The 24,239-nt window shown below is 49.0% G+C and overlaps 1 protein-coding gene across 2 annotated transcripts in view; it reads left to right on the top strand.

Annotated features, from left to right (window-relative positions):
- ESRRB (estrogen related receptor beta) overlaps nt 1-24,239 on the top strand; it is a 188,215-nt gene that overhangs the window by 116,468 nt on the left and 47,508 nt on the right. For both annotated transcript variants that reach the window (XM_039469457.2, XM_010335316.3), the window contains exon 2: nt 12,167-12,576. In XM_039469457.2, coding sequence (XP_039325391.2) covers nt 12,167-12,576 — 410 coding nt within the window. The remainder of the gene's footprint in view (nt 1-12,166; nt 12,577-24,239) is intronic.

Genomic DNA, 24,239 nt, shown 5'->3' with positions numbered 1-24,239 from the left:
TGTCCGTGGAAGTAACGGGCATGCAAATACATAATGAAATGGGTGGGTGGGAAGCTGCATGGATGGATGAAGATGGAAGGAGGTAGTAACTCCGGGGGTCTCACTTGCTTTAGGATTGAACATTTTAGAGAATCTAAATGGAAACCGTCACCTGCTTTGTCATCCCTATTACCAAATAGGGATGCTAGAAACAACTGTTAATATGCATTAAGTACTTCCTGTATGCCAGGCATTGTTCTAAGCTCTTTTCTGCATTAACTGGCTAATTCTCAAGGCCACCCTGTGAGATAAATACTGTAACCGACATCCCCATTTTACAGATGAGAAAATCAAGGCATCTAGAGGTTAAATAACCCCATTCATAAGGGGCAGAACTAGTATTCAAACCCTAGCAGTCCGGCTCTAACCACAAAGCTCTCTGGCCCAGCGCCATGGTCATTGTGAGGATTAAAGGCATCTGGAGGCTACTGAGTGTGTTCAGTGACAGTAGGTGGGATATTTATGCCACATCACTGCTTGATATAGAGTGAAAATAAAAACAGATTCAAGAAAAATTAAGCTAAATTCACAGATGTCAGACCTCCAATAGCTACTGAAGAGAAGGATACTAGAGATATGTTTGGGGGCATATTCTGAATCTTTTTTATTTTTTTAAGACAGAGTCTTGCTCTGTCGCCCAGGCTGGAGTACAGTGGCAAGATCTCAGCTCACTGCAACCTCTGCCTCCTGGGTTCAAGCGATTCTCCTGCCTCAGCCTCCCAAGTAGCTGGGACTACAAGCGCCCACCACCACGCCCAGCTAATTTTTGTATTTTTAGTAGAGAGGGGATTTCAATATGTTGGCCAGGATGGTCTCGATCTTCTGACCTCGTCATCTGCCCACCTCAGCCTCCCACACTGCTGGGATTACAAGCGTGAGCCACCTAGACTGGCCCGTATTCTTTAATGTTGTCCTTCCCTCAAACACACCCCTTTGTGGTGGTCAGAGCCCAGAGCAGGCCAAGGCTAGGTAGACTAAAGTGAGAGTGACCAGGTACCACTGGACCCTGCCTGAGGACACTTGACTGAGAGGACCCAAGTGAGGGCTGAAGTTTCAAAAAACCAGCAGCGGCCATTCTCAGCGAGCCTGAGCTCACGTGGCTTGGCGGATGGACTGGGACCTCCCAGTGGTCCCAGGGCAGCCACTCCGCCCCCAGTTGTCTCTTCCTGCCTCAGTAGAGCCTCTCTCTCTTCTCATTGTGATGCCTGCAGCCTGGAAAATCATGGATAAAAAGCCCTGATTGAAAGGCACTAATTACCCATCATTATTTTCCATGCCGTAATTTGTGTGGAGTGAGATTTCAATCAGTTGTCGAGGATCAGCCTGGTTTTGACTAATCTTTCTAATGACAAGATGCTTAATTACAGATTTTTGCCTAAGCTCCGGAGCGTGCAGAGGGAGGCAGGCTCTCGCTGAAGCCACCATGCTCTTGGGTCATTCTGCAGCCCATGGTCCCAGAGGGCCCCCAAGGGAAGAAAGAGAAAGAAAGCATTAGGAAAATATTCCCGAGGAGGCTAAATAAAATGGAACCGTCACAGAGATGGGGCCGTGGTAGCAACGTGGCTATAGAGTGTATCATGGGATTGCTGTTTAAGTCAGCTCATCCTCCAGGACAGGTCACCACTCGCTGTGTCTCTAATGCCCTCATCAGCCCCCAGCCTCCCCTCAAGCATCCTGGCATTATAGTTAGTAAGTTTGAGCAAGTCGTTACTTTCTTAGGGCTGTTCTGTTATCTGAAAGTGACCAGGGCAATCAGAAGAATCTCTGAGAACCTATGATGCAGTGACTCCAACTGTGCTGAAGTGTGATTCCAGAAACATGTTACCTGTTGTTGAAAGTTGAAAGATACATATACCCAAGATTCAGTCACACAGGAACAATTAAAAAACACCATCTATTACTAAAATAGGCCGTCAGACTACTCAGTGGGAAGGTCAACTTGAATTGGTGAAAAATCTGACTGTAAGTTATGTGTGTGTGTGTGTGTGTGTGTGTGTGTGTGTATAATTAATGGATCTCAGTGCACAGAATTGTATTCATCATTATCCTTGGGCCGTAACACTTACCATTGGCTTACTTACCCCTTCTTGCCTGCCTGCCTGCCTGCCTGCCTTCCTTCCTTCCTTCCTTCCTTCCTTCCTTCCTTCCTTCCTTCCCTCTTTACCCCACGTAATAAGTGCCCATGAATCCATGTTCAACAGGAAAACTGGAACCTTGCCAGTAATTCGCATCTAGCCACATGGTCCTCCCCATCCCACCCTCCTGTTAAGGACATTCTGCATTCTTTAATACTATTTTAAAGGAAGTTGAGCTATATTAGTTCCAGGTGCCTGAGGGGCTGATTTGTGACACATAAAGCCTTGCTGGAGGGTCTGAGGATCTGCTTTAATGGATAGCTCTTGATGGCCCCTGGTTAGCAAATTAATTATTGAAATGTACATAAGAATCCCTCAAGTGTTCAGAAACCATTTTTCTTCTGTGGAGTGGATTCTCGTTTCAGGCTTGTTTATCCTCTTAATTTGCCTAGCCAGCCCCTTTTCCTCCCGGTCTATGGCAAGTTCCTTGCAGAATCATCCTCAAGTCTAGGTCCGGGAGGGCTTGGACGAGGGAAGGGGTTTGCTGGGTTTAACCACAGGCCTGCCCGCTGCCAGACTTGGAAGAATCAGAGCAGCAGGCAACATCCACTGTGCTTGCTCGGTTCCTGCGCTGTCCTAAGCATTTGGCCTTCATTGGCTCATCATGCTCAACCCTATGAAGGAGGTGCTGTGATTGAGCCCATCTTATGGATGACGACCCCAAGGTCCAGAAAGGATGCCCTGGTTACTCAAAGTCAACAGCAATCGGGAGTAGAACTGGCACGTCTGCCACCAGCTTGCAGGCTTGTAGCCATTAAGTAGCCCAGCTGCTTGTTCCTGCTCTTAAATGCATCACCGCAGCAGAGAGCCAACGAGGGCTCTGACCCAGATTCTTGGGTGTGGTGGGTAGACTCTACCCTATAGAGGAAAGCAAGCTAGATGCTCTTAGGCCAGTCCGTTCCTCTGTCTGCTGCCTCCTGACCAGCCGCAGGCCACCTAGTGTGGGACAGATCCTTGGGACTCCAGCTTAAAAAATTGAGAGGCCAGGCATGATGGCTCATAGCTATAATCTCAGCCCTTTGGGAGGCCAAGGTGGGTTGAGGTGTGCAGATCACCTGAGGTCAGGAGTTCGAGGCCAGCCTGGCCAACATGGTGAAACACGTCTTTACTAAAAATACAAAATGTTTAATTTTGTAATTTTGTAAGAGTACAAAAATTAGCCAGGCATGGTGGCACATTCCTGTAGTTCCAGCTACTCAGGAGGCTGAGGCAGGAGAATCACTTAAAGCTGGGAGGTGGAGGTTGCAGTGAGCCAAGATCATGCCATTACACTCCAGTCTGAATGACATAGCAAGACTCCATCTCAAATAAAACGAAACAAAAAACGATGATGATCTCTTGTTGATACTCTGAAATCTCTTCCTCCAGAGGTCCAAGGCAAAATAGTTCAGCAACTTGGGTTTCATTCAGACTTCTGAGATTCCCCCGGTCTCTGCATTAAGAAAATCTTCAACCTGCAGAGCAATGTCCAGCCGAGGCAGGAAGAGCCCCACCCCAGCAAATTCAGCGTCCCAGGGCATCAGGCTGCTCGGGGAACAGGGTCCCATGCTGGCTACTGAGAAGACCCGGGGCAGAGCTGGGTTGGGGCACGAGGGAGGCCATGTTTAATCAGATGGGGGTGAAATTGAGGCCAGGGCAGTGCTTGCCAAACTCCGGTTAGGGAATGAATCAAAGGGAAAATGATGCCCCGAGGGGCTTCGACCACTGATTACTGCCCTTTCGAAAGCTGCTTGGATGGGCGTCTGTTCCCTCCCCATGAAGAGTCAATAGTCATCGATCCAGTGGGGAACTGGGTCCCAGCCAACCGCAGATGATGGGTTTGACACGCCCCCCTCCTCCCCGGAACACAAGGGTCGGCTGCCTCCCACCTCATCCTGCCACTGCCGCTCCTGGACACCGGCTCAGCCACTACCCCATGGCCACCTCTGAAATCTGAAGTGCTGGTCCCAGGCCTAGGTGCTGTCTCCCAACCTTCCAGCTTCCTTGCTGCTTCCTCTTGCTGAACCTCAGCCTTGGCCTCCTGGAGACCACCATCGCGGCCCCTCTGTTTCTCCCAATCCCGCCCTTTCTGACATCACTTCCTTGTCCACCTTCTTCCCTCTAAATTAGCGATTACTTCTAACTCAGTAGTTCTCAGCCATTTTCCTCCCAGGGAGACATCTGGCACTGCCTGTAGGTTTTGGCTCACATAGTTGAGGGTGGGGTGCTATGGGCATTCAGTGGGTAGAGGCCGGGGGTGCTCCTGAGCATCCAGCAATGCTGGGATAGCCCCACAACATGGACTGACTCAGCCCCGGATGTCAGTAGTGCCGAGAATGGAAACCCAGGTCTCAGCAGCTGGAGGTGGGTCCCCCTTGCATTGTCTCACCTGCATCGTGAATTAAGGGGCCTGGAGAATTTTTGTGTCCCAGATTTCTGCTCCTTCCTTTTCCCACAGTTACCATTGCAAACTTTCCTGCTTCTCCTAGCCCTCCTGCCCTCCGGCCCTCGCCTTCACTCCCTGCTCCTCCTACTTCATGGAGGCACTAGAGGCTGAGTGGATGTGGCATGGGTGGGTTTGGGGGGGTAAAGAGGGGCTCACGGAATGCACCCCCTGCCACCTATGAACTTCCTATCTGCACAGCCAACCTGCCCTCCCACTCCCATTCTTACTGAATAAGCTTTTTCCTCCTTTTCTTTTCTTTTCCTTTTTTTTTTTTTTTTGAGATGGTGTCTCGCTCTGTTGCCCAGGCCGAAGTGCTGTGGCTGGATCTCGGCTCACTGCAACCTCTGCCTCCCGGGTTCAAGTGATTCTCCTGCCTCAGCCTCCCGAGTAGCTGGGATTACAGGGTGCATACCACCATGCCCAGCTAATTTTTTTTGTTTTTTAGTAGAGACGGGGTTTCACCATGTTGGCCAGACTGGTCTCGAACTCCTGATCTCAAGCGATCCGCCAGCCTTAGCCTCCCAAAGTACTAGGATTACAGATGTCAACAACTGCACCTGGCCTGCATAAGCTGTTTTTCTAACTGCACTCCAAATTCCTTGAAAACTCTTTTTTTTTTTAATTTTTAGTTTTTTAATTTGTATTTATTTTTTTGGAGACAGAGTCTCATTCTGTCTCCCAGGCTGAAGTGCAGTGGTACAATCTCAGCCCACTGCAAAGTCTGCCTCCTGGGTTCAAGTGATTCTCCTGCCTCAGCCTCCCGAGGAGCTGGGACTACAGGTGCGTGCCACCATACCCAGCTAATTTTTGTATTTTAGTAGAGATGGGGTTTGCCGTGTTGGCCAGGCTGGTCTTGACTCCTGGCCTCAAGTGATCTGCCTGCCTTGGCTCCTAAAGTGCTGGGATTACAGGCGTGAGCCACCGCGCCTGGCTGGATTCCTTGCAAACTCTTACAAGGTCTTCTCACCACAGCATCACTTCTTGAACCCTAATTGAATCACACCACCAAAACCAAACCAAAGCTCCCTGCAGATTTATTGGGCTCTGCCTGCAGAGACACTTCAAAATATGACGTCAGTGGGGTCGCATCTAGGAAGCCACCTGTTCACCAAGCTCCTCAGCTGCCTCTGATGAAGGGTGAAGTGCAGTTTGAGAAAAGCTGACACAGATTTTGTGTCTTCAGTCTTTCAATGTCTATTTTGCTCGTTACTGCTAGTATTTAACATAGGGTGGCCAAATGATTCATGATCTACTTCGGGGAGAGAAAATAGGGGTGCTTGGTAATGACACTGGGTCAGCAGGTAGGACCAAGATTGCTCAGGGCCAGCTGGGAGGTATGGATACCTAATTTTTTTTTTTTTTTTTTTTTTGAGACGGAGTTTCGCTCTTGTTACCCAGGCTGGAGTGCAATGGCGTGATCTCGGCTCACCGCAACCTCCGCCTCCTGGGTTCAGACAATTCTCCTGCCTCAGCCTCCTGAGTAGCTGGGATTACAGGCACACGCCACCATGCCCAGCTAATTTTTTTGTATTTTTAGTAGAGACGGGGTTTCACCATGTTGACCAGGATGGTCTCGATCTCTTGACCTCGTGATCCACCCGCCTCAGCCTCCCAAAGTGCTGGGATTACAGGCTTGAGCCACCGCGCCCGGCTATGGATACCTAATTTTTAAATACCTTAGATTCCTTACATTCTCAACATACCCCCTTCTCATCAAAGAAGCTGACAATGAACACCGTCAATAGTAACAAAACATTCCTTCTGCACACCGCAGCCGCCAAGTCCAGGAGGGCATGCTTTGTTTACAACGAGGCTGCTGCATGCACGAGGGCACCCCTGCTGCACCTGGTCCTCTTCCCCTCACGGCCAAATTTCCTGAAAGAATTGTTTGCATTCACTGCTTCCAGCCATTGCAATGTGGCTTCTATCCCCACCATGCTGTGACCCTGCCTGCTGAAGGTCCCCAGCCCCCTCCTGACTGCTAAGTGCAGACACTTGCCCCTTCTCACTCCACCTGACCTTGCAGGACGGAGTCTGCTGTCACCACCCTTCTAGCTGGCTCTGCTCATCCCATTTCCATGACGGACTCTGTTTTGTCTTCACATCTTCTCTGTCTTCTAGGACTTCTTTCCCTCTTTCTTGCCTTTAATTTCTTTTTTTTTTTTTTTTTTTTTGAGATGGGGTCTCGATCTACTGCCAGGCTGGAGTGCAGTGGCACAATCTCAGCTCACTGTAGCCTCTGCTTTCCGTGTTCAAGCAATTCGTCCACCTCAGCCTTCCTAGTAGCTGGGATTACAGGCGTGTGCCACCATGCCCAGCTAATTTTTGCATGTTTAGTAGAGATGAGATTTCACCATGCTGGCGAGGGCTAGTCTTGAGCTCCTGACCTCAGGTGATCCACCTGTTTCAGCCTCCCAAAGTGCTGGAATTACTGGCCTGAACCACCCTGCAGGCCTGCCTTTAAATTTTGCATTTGAATGAAGGAACACGTGAGGTCCTGGGAGCCAGGGACAGATGGAGGGAGTGGCCAGGTCTCCCAGAGGGTCTGGCCTCTCTAGCAACTTTCTTTCCCCTGCCTGGTACATCAGGGACCAGGCAGTCCAGAGAGCCCTGTGCCTCTCTCCCCCTCTGCTTCCAGAGAGTTCTCTATTCTGACACCTTATGGGTTAAGAAATTATAGTGAGGCTGGGCGTGGTGGCCCATCCTGTAATCCCAGCACTTTGGGAGGTGAAGGTAGGGGGATCACTTGAAGTCAGGAATTCGAGACCTGCCTGGACAGCATGGCGAAGCAGCTTAGATGGCCAGCATCTGCTTTTTTTTTTTTTTTTTTTTTTTTTTTTAAGAAAAGCAGAATACAAAATTTAGCTGGGCGTGGTGGCGGGTGCCTGTGATCCCAGCTTCTTGGAAGGCTGAGGCAAGAGAATCGCTTCAGCCCAGGAGGCGGAGGTTGCAGTGAGCCGAGATTGCACCACTGCACTCCAGCCTGGGCGACAGAGCCAGACTCTGTCGAAAGAGAGAGAGCGAAAAAGAAAGGGAAAGGAAAGGGAAAGAAAAAAAAAGGAAAGGAAAAGAAAAGAAAGAAAAAAGGAAATGGGAAAGGGGGAAGGGGGAAGGGGGAAGGGGGAAGGGAGGAAGGGAGGAAGGGAGAAAGAAAAAGAGTAAAGAGAGAGGAGGATGGGAGGGAAGGAATAGTGATGGGGTTCCGGGTTTGGAACTCTGGGTGACAGTCAGACATTGTCTGCATTTTAGGGGATGGTAAAGGTGAGGCCCCTGCCTGGAGCAGCTCTTGCCCAGGTCTGGTAGCAGAGAGGCAGAGTGCCGTGAAGCAAGGAACACGGATCTGCAGTCAGGTTCAGACCGCAGCGTCTCCCAGGACTCAGGGGAATGGGACAGACTCTGAGTTTCAGTCTTTTCCTTCTGTAAGGTGGGGATCGGAGGGGAGAGCAGACAGGCTGTGAGGATGAAATAAAATGGCGCAGAAGAAGGTGTCTCGCATGCAGCTGGGGCCTGATGGAGGGTCACTAGTATTGCCCAGCCTCTGAGAGGGGCAGTCAGGAGGCTCCTGAGAGTGGGGAAAACAAGCAGAAGAGCCCGGAAGGAACTTTCAACCCAGAAAAGAAGCTGTGGCCTTCGGGGGTCTTCATATAGTCTGTGAATATGAAGAATGAGTGAATGATGAAGCAAGACCCGGGGCACTGTGGCAGTGCCCCCCTCAGAGTGGCACCCGTGACTCTGTGCATGTGTGTTGGTTTAGTGTCTGTTGTTCCTACGAAAGTATGAGCGTCTTGAGATTGTGAGCTGTGCCTGTCGTGTTCCCATCATCTGGCCAGCACCTGGCACACAGTAGGTGCCCAAAATTCACATTGATAGTTCCTGGAAAAGGCATGCTGAGGAGGCCAAAATAATAGTCAAGGAAATGAGGCTGGGCGTGGTGGCTCACGCCTGTAATCCCAGCACTTTGGGAGGCTGAAGTGGGCGGATTACCCGAAGTCAGGAGTTTGAGACCAGCCTGGCTAACATGGGGAAACCCCATCTCTACTAAAAATACAAAAATTAGCCAGGCATGATGGTGGGCACCTGTAATCTGAGCTACTCAGAAGACTGAGGCAGGAGAATTGCTTGAACCCAGGAGGCGGAGGTTGCAGTGAGCTGAGATTGCACTCCACGCTGGGTGACACAGTGAGACTCCTTCTCGAAAAAAAAAAAAAAAAAAGTCATGGAAATAAGAAAGCTGGAGGACTAAAATTACTAGACCCCCCTGAAGTGGGACTCAGACTCTAAATTAATAGCGGGTTGCCCTCACCAACCCTGATAGAGGCCAGCATCTGCTTTGCTTCTCTCTCAGCCCTGGGGGTCTCCACTCAGGGCCTGGAGGTGGGATCCAGACACTGCAGCATGCTTTGTACCCTTCTGCATCAAGGAAGGGGGCCGGAGAGGAAGCCAAGGCTTGGGGAGCAAACCGCTGCCTACTCTGGTGTCCTTCAGGGTTGTCCAGCCCTGAGATGGGTGCAGGGGAGGCAGTTACTTTCCTTGGGGCAAATGCCTCTTATCCATCAAGGCACAGATCTGAAGCAGGTGGCGCAGAACACTTGCTCACTACATCGCCGCTGCTGTAATTACTGTTTATGTCACTTGTATCTCCTGGGATCTCTGGGGCCCTCTGCAGCCTGGGGAAGGTTTGGGCTGAAGGCCCCTGGGGTTGGGGAGCTGTCTTGCTCTGCAGGGTTTTCCACAGTGCCCTAGGGTGTTCCTGTGAAAAGCAAAACCTAAAACAGCCATCAGGAGAGCAGGAGGGGATTAAAAGTTAGGATGCGGTCAGCTGCATTCTGCCTGCCTCTCAGAAGGGTGCCGGAGGGGTTAATTAATACAAATTAACAAACGCCCTAGCCTGCTCATCAGATGCCCCTGCAGGTGATAGCCTGCCAGGCTGACGTCTTTCCTGTGAACTCCACTAGTGGTTGGAGAGTGTGTGGCAGTGCCCAGGGAAATGGTCACAGAGATGCAGAAGGGCCTGGAGGAGATTCCCAACCAAGGGGCTGGGGCTTATAGGAGGGTATCTCTGAGGACTCAGGAACATTCTACGGGGAACTGAAGAGACCCAGGAGTCTCTCTCTTCACACACTGCATTTTGGGAGATGGTGAACTTCTGGAGAGTAGGAGCCTTAAACCTAAGGCCGACAAAGCTACAAACCTGTCTTTTAGCTTTGTGTTTGTAGCTCCCAGCTTCTGGTCTAGGGGAGAGCGAGTTCCCTGTCTCTGGCCATAGTCAAGGGCAGCCCCTCAGGAGGGGTTAGTTTGTTTTTAAAAAATATTTATTTATGAGGCAGAGTCTCACTCTGTCACCCAGGCTGGAGTACAGTGTCATGATCTCAGCTCACTGCAACCTCTGCCTCTTGGGTTCAAGTGATTCTCCTGCCTCAGCCTCCCAAGTGGCTGAGACTATAGGCCCCTGCCACCATACCCAGCTAATTTTTGTATTTTTAGTAGAGACGGGATTTCACCATGTTGGCCAGGCTGGTCTCAAACTCCTGACCTCAAGAAATCCATCTGCCTCGGCCTCCCAAAGTGCTGGGATTACAGGCATGAGCCACTGTACCAGCCAGGAGGGGTTAATTTGTATTAATCATTAATGAGACCATGGTCAGTGGAAGCCTCTCCCCTTCGTAAGGTTGCACAGACACATTTCGTGGCATTGGTGTTTGGCCATGGATTGCCAGATGCCAGTGGGCTCTGTGGGTGTGATAAGGGAGAGACCCTCCCTGCTACCCATGAGTCATCTTTCCATGGTTGGAGCTGTCCTATGGCCTCTCTATCCTTTGTTCCTTTTCAAGATCTTTTCCTCTTTCCTTTCACCTGCTCCAGGCGTAAGCATGGGCCTCCTCTCTACTTCCACAGAGGAGGCTCAGAGAGTGAGGCAGGCTGTCGAGGACAGGGAAAGATCAACATGACCCAGGCCACCCTCAGACCCAATCCTGGCCGGACTATGTATGACCCACAGCTGGGTTTCCCTGAACACACACCTTAATTAATCTCCCAGAGCTCGGCTGCCTTTCTTTTTCTTTTTTTGAAATAGAGTCTCACTCTGTCGCCAGGCTGCAGTGCAGTGGTGCGATCTTGGCTCACTGCAACCTCTGCCTCCCAGGTTCAAGTGATTCTCCTGCCTCAGCCTCCCGAGTATCTGGGACTACAGGCGAGCATCACCATACCCAGCTAATTGTCGTATTTTTAATGGCCAGGTTGGTCTCGATCTCTTGACATTGTGATCCGCCCACCTCAGCGTCCCAAAGTGCTGGAATTACAGGCGTGAGCTTGGCTGCCTTTCTTGTCCATATTGAGAGGGACAGGTCTCCTCCCTCCATCCTGGGAGCTGGGACGTGGGAGGGGCACACCCTTGCTGGTCTCCTCCCCCACCAGCATGATCTAGGCAGAGGGGCTTGGTTTACGGGAAACATTCTGTTACCCCACACAGTGATCTTGCCATACTGGTGATTCACTTGGACTTTATGCGTGGGCTGGGGATACTCAGGGTTGGGGTTGGAATGCTCCCTCAAGCTTTCTCATGGAGGCATGCCTCTTGGGGAACAGGCGGCTGGGTAGAAGCTGGCCTGCTTGGGGTCTAGGAAGGGAAATGAGAGAGGGGGTTCTGGGAGCCACCTTCCAGACTTGTCTTCTGATATCAAGCCTGGACCAGATGCAAAACCCAGTGGGCAGCCAGTGTGGCTGGTACCTTTGCCACAAGATTCCTTCTTGACTTGGCCAAATGGCCTATTGCTTCTGGTCCTGATCTCAGTGAGGGGAGGGTTCCCAGGGAAGCTCCAAGCCAGTTCACCGTTTTTGGAGTGTCTGGGCCAAAGCTGGACTGCCAGGCCTGTTCAGTGGGGGCCACTGTGTATTGTTGTTTCTGCAGGAAGGTTGGCCAAACATTTTGGCTGAATGGTTTCCATCTTGTGTCACCCTCAAACCAGAAATTTGCAAAGCACTAGCGTGCCTAATCTGAAGGTTTTTTTTTTTTTTTCTTGAGATAGGGTCTTGCTCTACCACCCAGGCTGAAATGTAGTGGTGCCATCATAGCTCACTGCAGCCTTAAACTCCAGGGTTCAAGCAATCCTCTCTCTCCTCAGCCTCCTGAGTAGCTGGAACAACAGGCACACACCGTCACGTCCAGCTAAGCTTTTTTTTTTTTTTTTTTTTTTTTTTTTTTTTTTTTTAGCAGATGCGGCCTCACTATGTTGCCCAGGCTGGTCTCAAACTCCTGCCTTCAAGCGATGATCCTCCCACCTCAGCCTCCCAAAGTGCTGGGATTGACAGGCGTGAGCCACCACACCTGGTTCGCTAAAGATGATTGATTACAAAATAAAGTTTCTTTGAGGCTTCAGAAGGTTCTGGAGGTGATGCTAGAAACTTGCTCCCGGCTGTGCTGAGTGGAGACCAGCTGATCTCGGGCCAGCGTTTTATCTCACCAAAACCTTAGCATAGAGCCCTTCCCAGCCACCCTCCCTGCGGGGTGGGCCCGCCCGCCACGCCCACCGCACCTCGCCGGGGCTGACTTCGCGCTTTGTGTCCGCAGGCTGCTGAACAGGATGTCCTCGGATGACAGGCACCTGGGCTCCAGCTGCGGCTCCTTCATCAAGACCGAGCCGTCCAGCCCGTCCTCCGGCATCGACGCCCTCAGCCACCACAGCCCCAGTGGCTCGTCCGACGCCAGCGGCGGCTTTGGCCTGGCCCTGGGCACCCACGCCAACGGTCTGGACTCGCCACCCATGTTTGCAGGCGCCGGGCTGGGAGGCACCCCGTGCCGCAAGAGCTACGAGGACTGTGCCAGCGGCATCATGGAGGACTCGGCCATCAAGTGCGAGTACATGCTCAACGCCATCCCCAAGCGCCTGTGCCTCGTGTGCGGGGACATTGCCTCTGGCTACCACTACGGCGTGGCCTCCTGCGAGGCTTGCAAGGCCTTCTTCAAGAGGACCATCCAAGGTGCGTGGTGGGCCTGGCCGGGCCTGGGCGCGCGGGGTGGGGGATCGGGGCGCCGTTGCAGCAGTACCGAGGGGCGCCTTTTCCCTTGCTCGGGGCGTCTCGTTCTGGGGCTGGACAGCTGCAAGAAGGCTGTTGAAAGGACATGCGTTCCCCACCCTCTCAGTCCCCCATGCAGAGCCCCGGGAAACCCGATGAAAATCCGCAGGATGCCAAACCCGGGGTGCTTCTCACTGGTATGGGGTACACTGTCAAATGTGTGCCCCTCAACAAGTTCATTTTGTGGGGGGAATAACACAATTTGCCCGCAAATTCCAGATCTATCAGAAATATAAAGGGTCCCTCACTGTGTTTTTGTCTTTTTTACTTGTACAAGTAAAACGCCAGACTTGGTGACTCACCCCCCTAATCCCAGCACTTTGGGAAGCCAAGGTCAGAAGATGGCTTCTGGGAGTTGAGACCAGCTTAGGCAATACAGTAAGACCCCATCACGAATTTTTTTTTTTAATTAATACATGGTGGCACACACCTCTAGTCCCAGCTACTTGGGAGGCTGAGAGGGAGGATCATTTGAACCCAGGAGTCTGAGGCTGCAGTGACCTGTGATGGCACCACTGCCTTCCAGCCTGGAAGACAGAGCAAGACCCTGTCTCGGAAACAAAAAACAAATAATACATGAGTATTTTCTCATTGTAGAAGACTCAGGCCTGTTGGAATAGGAACAGGAACTCACCCTGTCTGGATCCCAGTTTGACCTATCTTTTAAGCCTTTCTCTTGCTTTCTTTTTTCTTTCTTTCTTTCTGTCTCTTTCTGTCTTTCTTTCTGTCTTTCTTTCTGTCTTCCCTTTCTTTCTTTCTTTCCTTTCTTCCTTCCTTCCTTCCCTCCCTCCCTCCCTCTCTCCCTCCTTCCTTTCTTTTTTTGTTCTCTTTCTTCCCTTTCTCTCTTTCTCTCCTTCCTTCTTCCCTCCCTCTCTCCCTTCCGTACTTCTTTCATTCCTCGATACGAGTCTTGGGCAAGGCACAGTGGCTCACGCCTGTAATCCTAGCACTTTGGGAGGCCAAGATGGCCCTTGAGGTCAAAAGTTCTAGACCTGCCTGGCTGACATGGTAAAACCCTGAAAATACAAAAAAAAAAAAAAAAAAAAAAAAAGAAAGAAAAAAGAAAAAATCAGCTGGGCGTGGTGACACTCACCTGTAATCCCAGCTACTAGGGAGGCTGAGTCAGGAGAATTGCTTGAACCCAGGAGGTGGAGGTTGCAGTGAGCCAAGATCGGGCCACTGCACTCCAGCCTGGGTGACAGAGTGAGACTCCATCTCAAAAAGAGAGAGAGATGAGGGTCTTGCTATGTTGCCCAGGCTGAGTGCAAGTGGCTATTCACAGGCACGATTATTGCACACTGCAGCCTTGAACTCTGGGCTCAAGCATCCTACCACCTCAGCCTCTCAAGCAGCTAGAACTGCCACCACGCCCATAAGCTTTTTTTCCCCATACATTTGCATATCAGCTGAGTCACATTCCAATGGTCATGGGGGTGGCAGCCTCTTTCTGTGGGTACTAGAGTGAATCACTCTGACAGAGGAGTGCAAGAACCCTGGTGGGTTGCTCTGTAAAGTCACCCCGAGGTAAACTGGGGAGAATGATGAGCCTGCCCCCACAGGGTTGTTATCAAATTCATGGCAGAGAGAGACGGCTGGGACCACTGGTGGGCACCACCACATTCAGTTCATTTTCGAATTTTTAGTAGAGATGGGGTCTCACCATGTTGCCCAGGCTGGCCTCAAACACCTGGGCTCAAATGATCCAACCACTTTGGCCTCCCAAATCCTGAGATTACAGGTGTGAGCCACTGTGGCTGGCCAATAGCTATGATTCTTAATTGCAGCAGGTGCTAGGCAGAGCACTTTCATTCAAGTTAGTCAAGATCAAGTTAGATCTGTTGAGCATCTACTAAGCACCAGGCCAGGCTGTAGGTGCTGGTGATAGGATAGGCAGAAACCTGCTCATGCAGGTCATTGTGATGAGCTGGTGCCATCAGACTGGAGAAAATCCAGGAACCACCCAGCCTGCCCCTGCGTCTGATGCCTCTCCAGGGCCCTGCCTGGCTGTCCCCGGAATGTACCCACCCCACTCCTTTCCCTTTTGGAAGAGGCAGGTGGAGCTTCCCTGGGATGATTCTGTTAATTCAACCAATATTTATGTGTTGACATTTCTTCAGATGGCAATCTGTGAAGCCAATTGAGGACATTAGTCCACACGTTAGTTGAGGTATAGTGCATTGGCTAACCCCCAGGGCTCCTGGTCACACTGTTCCATTGTTCCCTTATAGCTGCACCTTGAGCGTGCTGCCTCAGTTTCTCTCTGTGCTTCAGTTACTTCATCTAAAAAGTGAGATATCAGCTGGGCATGCTGGCTCACACCTGTAATCCCAGCACTTTGGGAGGCTGAGGCAGGTGGATCACTTGAGGCCAGGAATTCGAGACCAGCCTGGCCAACATGGTGAAACCCCATTTCTACTAAAAATATAAGAATTAGCCAGGCATGGTGTCAGGTACCTGTAAACTCAGCTGCGTGGGAGGCAGCAGGAGAATCGCTTGAACCCAGGAGGCAAAGGTTGCAGGGAGCCGAGATTGCGCCACTGCACTCCAGCTTGGGCAATAGAGCAAGATCTTGTCTCAAAAAAAAAAAAAAAGAAAAAGAAAAACAAATTTAAAAAAAAGAAAAAGCAAAAGCTTTTCATATAAAGCACTTAGAATATTGCCTAGCACCTAGTAAGGGCCAAACAAATGTTTATGGTTATTATTTTCACTTTAACATCAGTTTTTGTTGTTGTTGTTGTTTTTTAAGGTGGGGTTTTATCATGATGGCCAGGCTGGTCTTGAACTCCTGACCTCAGGTGATCCACCCACCTCGGCCTCCCAAAGTGCTAGGATTACCGGCAACATCATCATTTAAGACATATTATTATGAAAACAACGTTTATCTTATAAAACAAGCTTTTGTAATCTATCTATATTTAAATAAAAACAATCATTGTTTTGATCTAACAGGATTAAGATTATTTTAGCTATGTTAGTTATAAATTTCCTTTTTCTATTTTTTTTTTTTTTTTTTTTTCTGGGATGGAGACTCGCTCTGTCACCCAGGCTGGAGTGCAGTGGCACAGTCTCACTGCAACCTCTGCCTCCTGGGTTTAAGCGATTCTCTTGCCTCAGCCTCCTGAGTAGCTGGAATTATAGGCATCTACCACAATGCCCAGCTAATTTTTTGTATTTTCCGTAGACACTTGGTTTCAACATGTTGGCTAGACTGGTCTCAAACTCTTGACCTCAGGTGATCCACCTCGGCCTCCCAAACTGCTAGGATTACAGGCATGAGCCACTGCACCCAGACATAAATTGACTTATTTCTTAAATGAATTTTTTTTTTTAAAAAAAGGTAAATTCTAGCAGTGCAGAAGAGTAGAGCAAGCTTTCCTGAAACCCCAGACATCAGCTTTTTGTTTTGTTTTGTTTTGTTTTTAACTATCCTAGAAGGAGCCCTTTGCCATCTTTGTCAAGCAAATATTTATTAAGCATCTTCTGTATCAGGCACTGTGCTGGCCTCCAGGACATGAAAATGAAAGTACCCTGGTCTCTGCCCACTTTCTACTCCCTGAGTCTGAGTCGAGGGGAAGGCCTTGGCATCTCTGTATTTGAAAAGCATTGCATGGTGATGCTGTCTCTTGCTTCAGCCAAGAGTGAGAATCTCCAGTCTGATGATTTTTTACAGAAATCATTGGATATTTGACAAACATAAAATGTTGAAGTCAATTGACATTACCAAAATAACATTTTTTTTTTTCTAAATTGTAAGGTGGTCTTGGTGAGGTTGTCATTTTTTTATTTTTTGAGACAAGGTCTCACTCTGTCACCCAGGCTGGAGTGCAGTGGTGTGATCTCAGCTACCTGCAACCTCTGTCTCCCAGGTTCAAGCGATTCTCCTGCCTTAGCCTCCTGAGTAGCTGGGATTACAGGCACATGCCACCATGCCTGGCTAATTTTTGTATTTTTTTTTAGTAGAGATGGGGTTTCACCATGTTAGTTAGGCTGGTCTCAAACTCCTGACCTCGTGATCCACCCATCTTGGCCTTTCAAGGTGCTGGGATTACAGGTATGAACTACCATGCCTGGCCTGAGGTGGCCATTATTTTAGACTCTCTGAGGTCAGTGTTTGAAAAATTGCTTCTTAGAAGACAGTCACATTTTCTTCTCACCACATTGTTCTTAGATGGGCTGGAGAGTTCTGGATCACATTTTTTGAAAGCAGAGCCCAATGTGTGTAAACTCAGAAATCCTACCGCATGCTTGACAGAGGCCCTGGTGGCTGCTAATGTTCTCAGCAGGTCAGAGTCCACATGAAAGATTTGTAAATAGTCTTAATTACTTCCTACTGTGAATAGGATAATGATCTCTTCACAGAAGTCAAAAGACAAACAGCATCATTTGTGTAGTTGGGACTGAACTGCTGTGGCTTCTTCTCTTGCTCACAAGGAGAGTTTCAAGTTAATAACCAGAAAGAGGTTTATATTCAGAACAGAGAAAAGTAAACTCTTAAGGCTGACAGATTGCTTTGTTATTTTATTAACTCCTTGGTTTTGTTCCAAGATTTAGGTTATGTTGGGGTTTTTTGAAATGGAGTCTCACTCTGTTGCTCAGGCTAGAGTGCAGTGGCGCCACCTCAGCTCTCTGCAACCTCCAACTCCCAGCTCAGCCTCCCAAGAAGCTGGGATTACAAGCATGTACCACCACACCCGGCTAATTTTTCTACTTTTAGTAGAGACGGGGTTTCATCATGTTGGCCAGGCTGGTCTCGAACTCCTGATCTCAAGTGATCCTCCCGCCTCGGCTTCCCAAAGTGCTAGGATTATAGTCATGAGCCACTATGCCTGGACAGATTTTGTTGTTTCTAAATGTAGCAATTGCAGAAAATCTCAAAAAATAGGAAAAATACGGAGAGGAGAAAAATGACCTGTAATTGGACAACCACAGAGACAAACTCAGAACTCAGTGAGCATTCATTGAGTCCCTCTCTGAGTAAGGTGCAGAGGGGAAACAGGAGAGAAAGGGATGTGGTTCTGTCTCTAAGAAGCTGGAATCTGTTGTGGCTTTTTTTTTGTTGTTGTTGTTGTTGTTGAGAAGACGCCCCGCTTTTTTGCCTAGGCTGGTCTCAAACTCCTGGCCTCAAGTAATGCTTCTGCCTCAGCCTCCCAGAGTGCTTAAGATTAGAGGGAGGAGTCAGTGTGCCTGGCCCAAGTAGCTGGAATCTACTGCTGAGTGCCCATGTGTCTGCAGGCATAGCATTGGGCTCCAAACCAGAACTTAGTCTTCTAAGCACCTAATATTCAGGCCGTTGTTTTAAAAGTGTTATTACATGGAGAGAGGGCTTAAGTCATGGAATGATTCATTCACAAGTGCAGGTAAATGCTTGGAAAGCTCTGAAAATTGGGTCAGGACTAGTGGCTCGTACCTGTAATGGCAGCACTTTACGAGGCTGAGGCAGGAGGATCCCTTGAAGCTAGGAGTGTTTCAGCCCAGCCTGTATAAACAGCGAGAACCCATCTCTACAATAAATTTTTTAAAAATTATCTGGATGTGGTGGCTCATGCCTGTAATTCCAGCTTCTTGGGAGGCTGTGGTGGGAGGATCATTTCAGCCCAGGAGTTTGGAGGCTGCAGTGAGCTATGATCCAGCCACTGCACTCCAGCCTGGGCAACAGAGTGAGACTCTGTCTCTAAAAAAAGAAAGCAGCTGGGTGTGGTGGCTCACGCCTGTAATCCAAGCACTTTGGAGGCCAAGGTGGGCAGATCACCTGAGGTCGGGAGTTCAGGACCAGCCTGACCAACATGGTGAAACTCCGTCTTAAAAAAAAAAGAAAAAAGAAAAAAAGCTCTGAAAATCATGTTATTCATGTCACCTCACACCCTACCTCCTCCTTTGATCACTTCCTTCTGCTCAATCCAATGGCTGTACTAATATGGGAAGAAATTTTGCAGAAACAAAGATGTCATGACAAACTTAGAAAGGCTAAGACAGAATCATTCCTTCTCCACCAATTTTTTTTTTTTTTTTTTTTTTTTCCCTGAGTCTCGCTTTGTTGACCAGGCTGGAGTTCAGTGGAGTGATCCTTGCTGACTGCAACCTCTGCCTTCCAGGCTCAAGCAATTCTCCTGCCTCAGCCTCCCAAGGTAGCTAGGATTACAGGGGCAGCCACCACGCCTGGCTAATTTTTGTATTTTCAGTAGAGATGGGTTTCACTGTTGGCCAGGCTAATCTCCAACTCCTGGCCTCAAGTGATTCACCCGAGTCAACCTCCCAGAATGTTGGGATTACAGGCGTGAGCCACTGTGCCTGGCCACCAATCTTTAGGTACTTGGCTGGTAGTACAATGAGGGTGGGAGGGAAGTGGGGGAAGATGGGCAAACTACAGCCTGCCAGCCGGCCCCACTTGGTTGTATGAATCAAGTTGTGCTGGGACACAGCCACATCTATTTGTTTTCATCTTGCCTATGGCTGCTTGAGTGTTAAAGCAGCAGAGCTGAATAGTTGCAATAGAGATGGCCTGATCTGCAAAGCCTGAAACACTTCTCTGCACTACAGCACTGAACGAGGCAGACTGCTCTCAGGGACCTATAATCAACTCCTAGTAGTGCATGTTAGGTGTTTATTCCAATCTTCCCCAATTCTATGCTATGAAAGGGAGGGGTTTTTTTTTTTTTTTTTTTTTTGGTCGCTGGGGGCTATGATGACACTTACTGAGAATAGATGAGCTCAGGGACAGATGAAAGCACCTTCCTGAAGGGAGAGAATGGCTGAGTCAGAGGAGATAGACCTCAACCTGATTGCATTTACTAGCATATCTAAAGAAAAAAAATCTGCCCATTAACAAGGATTGGCCAGAGCTGGAGGCATAGAAAAAACAGACACACTTAGGCAAAGGCAGCACTCCTAGGAAAAGGGAGTCTTAGCCCAGGGACAGCCTGATGTGATTAAACATTCCGTTTATCTGATTAACATCTTTTTGGTTAGGATCTAGTTCCCCTGCAGGTCTTCTGCAAGGAGTGAATTTGCAGATCAGGCAGACAGATCAATTTCTCCTTGTATGTTGCTTTCCTGGACTGCATCCCTGGACTTACACATCAGGTTCCTGAATTTAGGCAGTAGGAGTGTGCCCCTGAGAGATGGAGCCCCTTTCTGTGGCTGGCAAAGTCAGCTGCTTCTGGGACTTAGGGCTAAGTGACACTGACTCTACCCTAATGAAAACCTTTGTAAGGGCTGGGAGAGGTGGCTCAAGCCTGTAATCCCAGCACTTTGGGAGGACGAGGTGGGTGGATCATCTGAGGTCAGGAGCTTGAGACCAGCCTGACCAATATGGTGAAACTCCTGTCACTACTGAAAAATACAAAAAAATTAGCCAGGCGTAGTAGTGGGTGCCTATAATCCCAGCTACTCAGGAGGCTGAGGCAGGAGAATTGCTTGAACCCGGGAGGCGGAGGTTGCAGTGAGCCAAGATGGCATCATTGCACTCTAGCCTGGGCGACGAGAGCGAGTCTCCATCTCAAAAAATAAAAATTTAAAAAATTAAAAAAAAAAAAGAAAGGCTGGGCGCGGTGGCTCAAGCCTGTAATCCCAGCACTTTGGGAGGCCGAGGCGGGTGGATCACGAGGTCGAGAGATCGAGACCATCCTGGTCAACATGGTGAAACCCCGTCTCTACTAAAAATACAAAAAATTAGCTGGGCATGGTGGCGCGTGCCTGTCATCCCAGCTACTCAGGAGGCTGAGGCAGGAGAATTGCCTGAACCCAGGAGGCGGAGGTTGCGGTGAGCCGAGATCGCGCCATTGCACTCTAGCCTGGGTAACAAGAGCGAAACTCCATCTCAAACAAAAAAAAAAGAAAACCTTTGTTATGACCTTGACCCTGTCACCCTACATCTCTCTCCCAGCAATGACTCTGCATCCTGTTTTATTGAGAAACTAGAACTTCCTCAGCTTCCTGCTGCCAAACCTATGCACTCCCTCCCTTGTGTGGAGGGGCTTCCATTCACTGATTCCACAGCTATTTCTTGCTACTTATTCACTGCTGGAAGAGATGTCTCCTACGCCAGGCTCAGCTCATCTCCAGCTTTGAATCCTACCTCTTCCCCTCCTCCCAGAGACCCTCTGGCCCATCACCTCCTCTCCTTTGTCTTCCCTTCCTTATTTTCTAAAGTCTCCTTCCTTCCGGCCATCAGCATTCAAATATCTCTAGTATCTCCAATCTCATAAAATATATATCCTCTCCACCTTCAGCTTCCTGGTTCTTATCTTCCTCCTCTCAGTTCTTGATCCAGCTTCTGTGCCCAGCCTCTTCCTTCTCATATCCATGGCTTCAGTTGTCTCTGAAGTCAGGATGAATGCTAACTCCATAGGTCTTGCTGTCTTCCTCTTCCCCAAGCTCCATTCCTTTCACACATAATGCACATTTCCACTTGGATGTCCCAGAAGCACCACAGTTGCACCAAGTTCTAAACAGAAGCGTTCCTTCCATCACCGTTTCTCCTTGTGTTCCCAATTCAGTGCCTGCATCAGCCCTCCATGTTCAAGCCAGACACCTGGGTCTTACCTTGAACTCTGCGCTCAATCGCCACCCTAAACTAATATCCCAATGGTCAAGTCCGTTCATTCTCCCTCCTTCTGATCGCTTGACCCAGAAGCTTGTCTTTCTTCCCCTGCTTCAGCGCCGGCCACCACTGACTCCCACCGCTTCCTACCTGTTCTCCCTGCTGCCAGGCTCACCTGTTCCCAGCCTGAACACACATCTGACCACATCTCCTGCTTTCTCGTGGGGAGAATCGAAACTCCAGAACGTGGCTGAGGACGCCCTCTGGGATTGCCCCACATTTCCTGCCACTCTCCTTTGCATGTTGTGGTCACCCTGACGGCTCTGTTTTCTAGTTACCAGATTTTATTTCATGCTTTCAATTTCTAGACTTTGCATACAGGCTTCTCTCTGTTGTACCTACTCCCAATCTCTACTCCCAACTTGTGTCCCTTAGGTGTCTAGTTAGTCGGCATTTCCTACAGGAAACCTTAAATTCTCTCCTTTCATTCCTCCTGGATACCCTGCAAAGCTTCTCCCATCATGCCACCCTTATCCCACCATGTGGTTATTGCCATTTTTCAGTCTGATACCCCAAGAAGATTGCAAGCTCCTAAGGCACAGGGTGACTTTTTTTTTTTTTTTTTTTTTTTTTGAGACAGAGTCTCCCTCCTGTTGCCCAGGCTGCTAGGCTGGAGTGCAATGGTGCAGTCTCGGCTCACTACAACCTCCACTTGCTGAGTTCAAGTGGTTCTCCTGCTTCAACCTCCCAAGCAGCTGGGATTACAGGTGCCCACCACCATGCCCAGCTACTTTTATATTTTTAGTAGAGATGGGGGTTTCACCATGTTGACCAGGCTGGTCTTGAACTCCTGATCTCAAGTGATCCACCTGCTTCATCCTCCCAAAGTGATGGATTACAGACGTGAGCCACTGCGCCCAGCCTGCAGTTACTTTGATTTTCACTTAACCCCTCTCATGGTACCTGGCATGTAGGGGGTTCTCAGTGTGTCCAAATACAACACAATCCCCAAAGTCATCTCCCATTTCCCAGGGAGGACAAACTGAGGAAGTTGGGCCAGCTTGCATATGGGTGAACTTTAAGGGATTTGGGTAAAATAGTCAAATGTCTGCTTATAATATGAATTACCTTACGGGAAACGACATATTCTTTTTGAAAAGTTGTTTTCTATACATACTTTGTGAAGGAAGATTTATCCAATGAATCTTTGATCCAGGTGCCTTTGTCTGCTTTCTCTAGAGCCACTCTTAGTCATTTAACATGGTGTTTCAATGTGCTGCCTTCATTTCCATCAGTTAATTGAAATTTTATGCGAACGTACGTGCTGCTATCCCTAAAATTTTATTTTAAGCCATTAAGTATATGTCCTGTACCATTAGGGGAGTTCTTTATTTGTGTTGATTTATGATCAAGATATCTACAATGTATCAGATACGTGCTGATTTTGACACCCAACACTTGTAAGATCATTTTCCTGGGAATAACTAAATATGTGTTAAATTTCTTTACTCCCAGGCCAGGTGTGGTGGCTCACATCTGTAATCCCAGCACTTTGGAAGGCTCAGGCAGGAGGATCACTTGAGGCCAGGAGCGGGAGGCCAGTTGGCCAACCTGCCAAAACCCTGTTTCTACTAAAAATACAAAAATTAGCTGGGCATGGTGGTGCATGCTTGTAATCCCAGCTACTTGGGAGGCTGAGGCACAAGAATTGTTTGAAGTCGGGAGGCAAAGGTTGCAGTGAGCCGAGATCACACACTGCACTACAGCCTGGGTGATGGAATGAGACTTGGTCTCAGAAAAAAAAAAAAAAAAAAAAAGTTTATTTTAATTTCCTCCCTTTGTTAGTGATTCAGTCTGGCGAGTAGCATTGATTGAGGTCTTTTTAGGGCCCTGTGTCTTCCCAAATTGTAGATTATTGTTCAGTATAAAGTGATTGACTCAATAGCACCTCTAATGTGAGACCTTATAAAGACTCAAAGCATAAGCAACTTTCTCTTTTTTTTTTTTCTTGAGACAGGATCTTGCTCTGTTGCCCAGGCTCAATGCAGAGACAGGATCATGGCTTACAGCAGCCTCAAACTCCTGGGCTCCTGCCTGTCTTCTGAGGAGTTTGGATTACAGGCATGCACCACCATGCCCAGCTAATTTATATTTTTTTTAAAAAAAATTGTAGAGACAGGGTCTCTCTATGTTGCCTAGACCAGTCTTGAACTTTTGGGCTCAAAAAGTCCTCCCAACTCCTCTTCCCAAAGGGCCAGGATTATAGGTGTGAGCCAGGGCACCCAGCTGCAACTTCCTCTTTTTTAAAGGACAATACTGGGAAAACTCCTGCCCTGCATTTGAGCTTGTGGTGTAGCTGTTCGGTTCTCTGGTGAACATTTCTTGAACACCAACCGTTGTGCTGAGAGCTGCGGCTAGAGCAATGGCCCCACCCTAGCGGGCTTGCATGGTGTCGGGGAAAGTAGACAATAAATGCGATAAATAATGAAGCATGCTGACAGACTGAGACAGGTGTTACAAAGGAGAAAAAGCAATGCTGAGACCAGAGAGTGATTGAGAAAGGGCGGTCTCATTTAGATGGAAGATTAGGGAAGGCTGTGCTGATAAGGTGACTTTTGAAGTAAGCCGAAGCCTATCAAGGAATCCTGGGTCCAGCGTTCCAGGCAGGGGAAGAAGCCAGTGTGTTTCAGGACAGCGCGGGGGCCGACATAGCTAGTGTCAGTGAGTAAAGCAAAGTGGAAGGGGCTGGAGGGAATGAGCAAAGTCTAGGGGCCGTGGTGAGTGGTGCGCTTGGATGTTTTTCTAGGTAGAGCAGCAGACTTTGACTAACATATGATACGTGGCCATGAGGGGCTGTGGAGTTAGGTAGAGCCAGGCTGTACTCCTTGAGTTCCCAGGCAGATGGCCAACTTCACGCAGGTCACTAGGAGTCCTTTGAGCCACTCCTGGGTTTCTAACTTAAAACAAGGAACAAGGAAGGAAGGCCTGGCACAGTGCTTCCTCCTGTTCACCTGGGGCCCAGATGCAG

This window comes from Saimiri boliviensis, chromosome 2 (genome assembly GCF_048565385.1).
Source record: "Saimiri boliviensis isolate mSaiBol1 chromosome 2, mSaiBol1.pri, whole genome shotgun sequence".
In the NCBI taxonomy this organism is placed as follows: domain Eukaryota; kingdom Metazoa; phylum Chordata; class Mammalia; order Primates; family Cebidae; genus Saimiri; species Saimiri boliviensis.
This window is presented reverse-complemented; position numbering and strand designations above follow the sequence as displayed.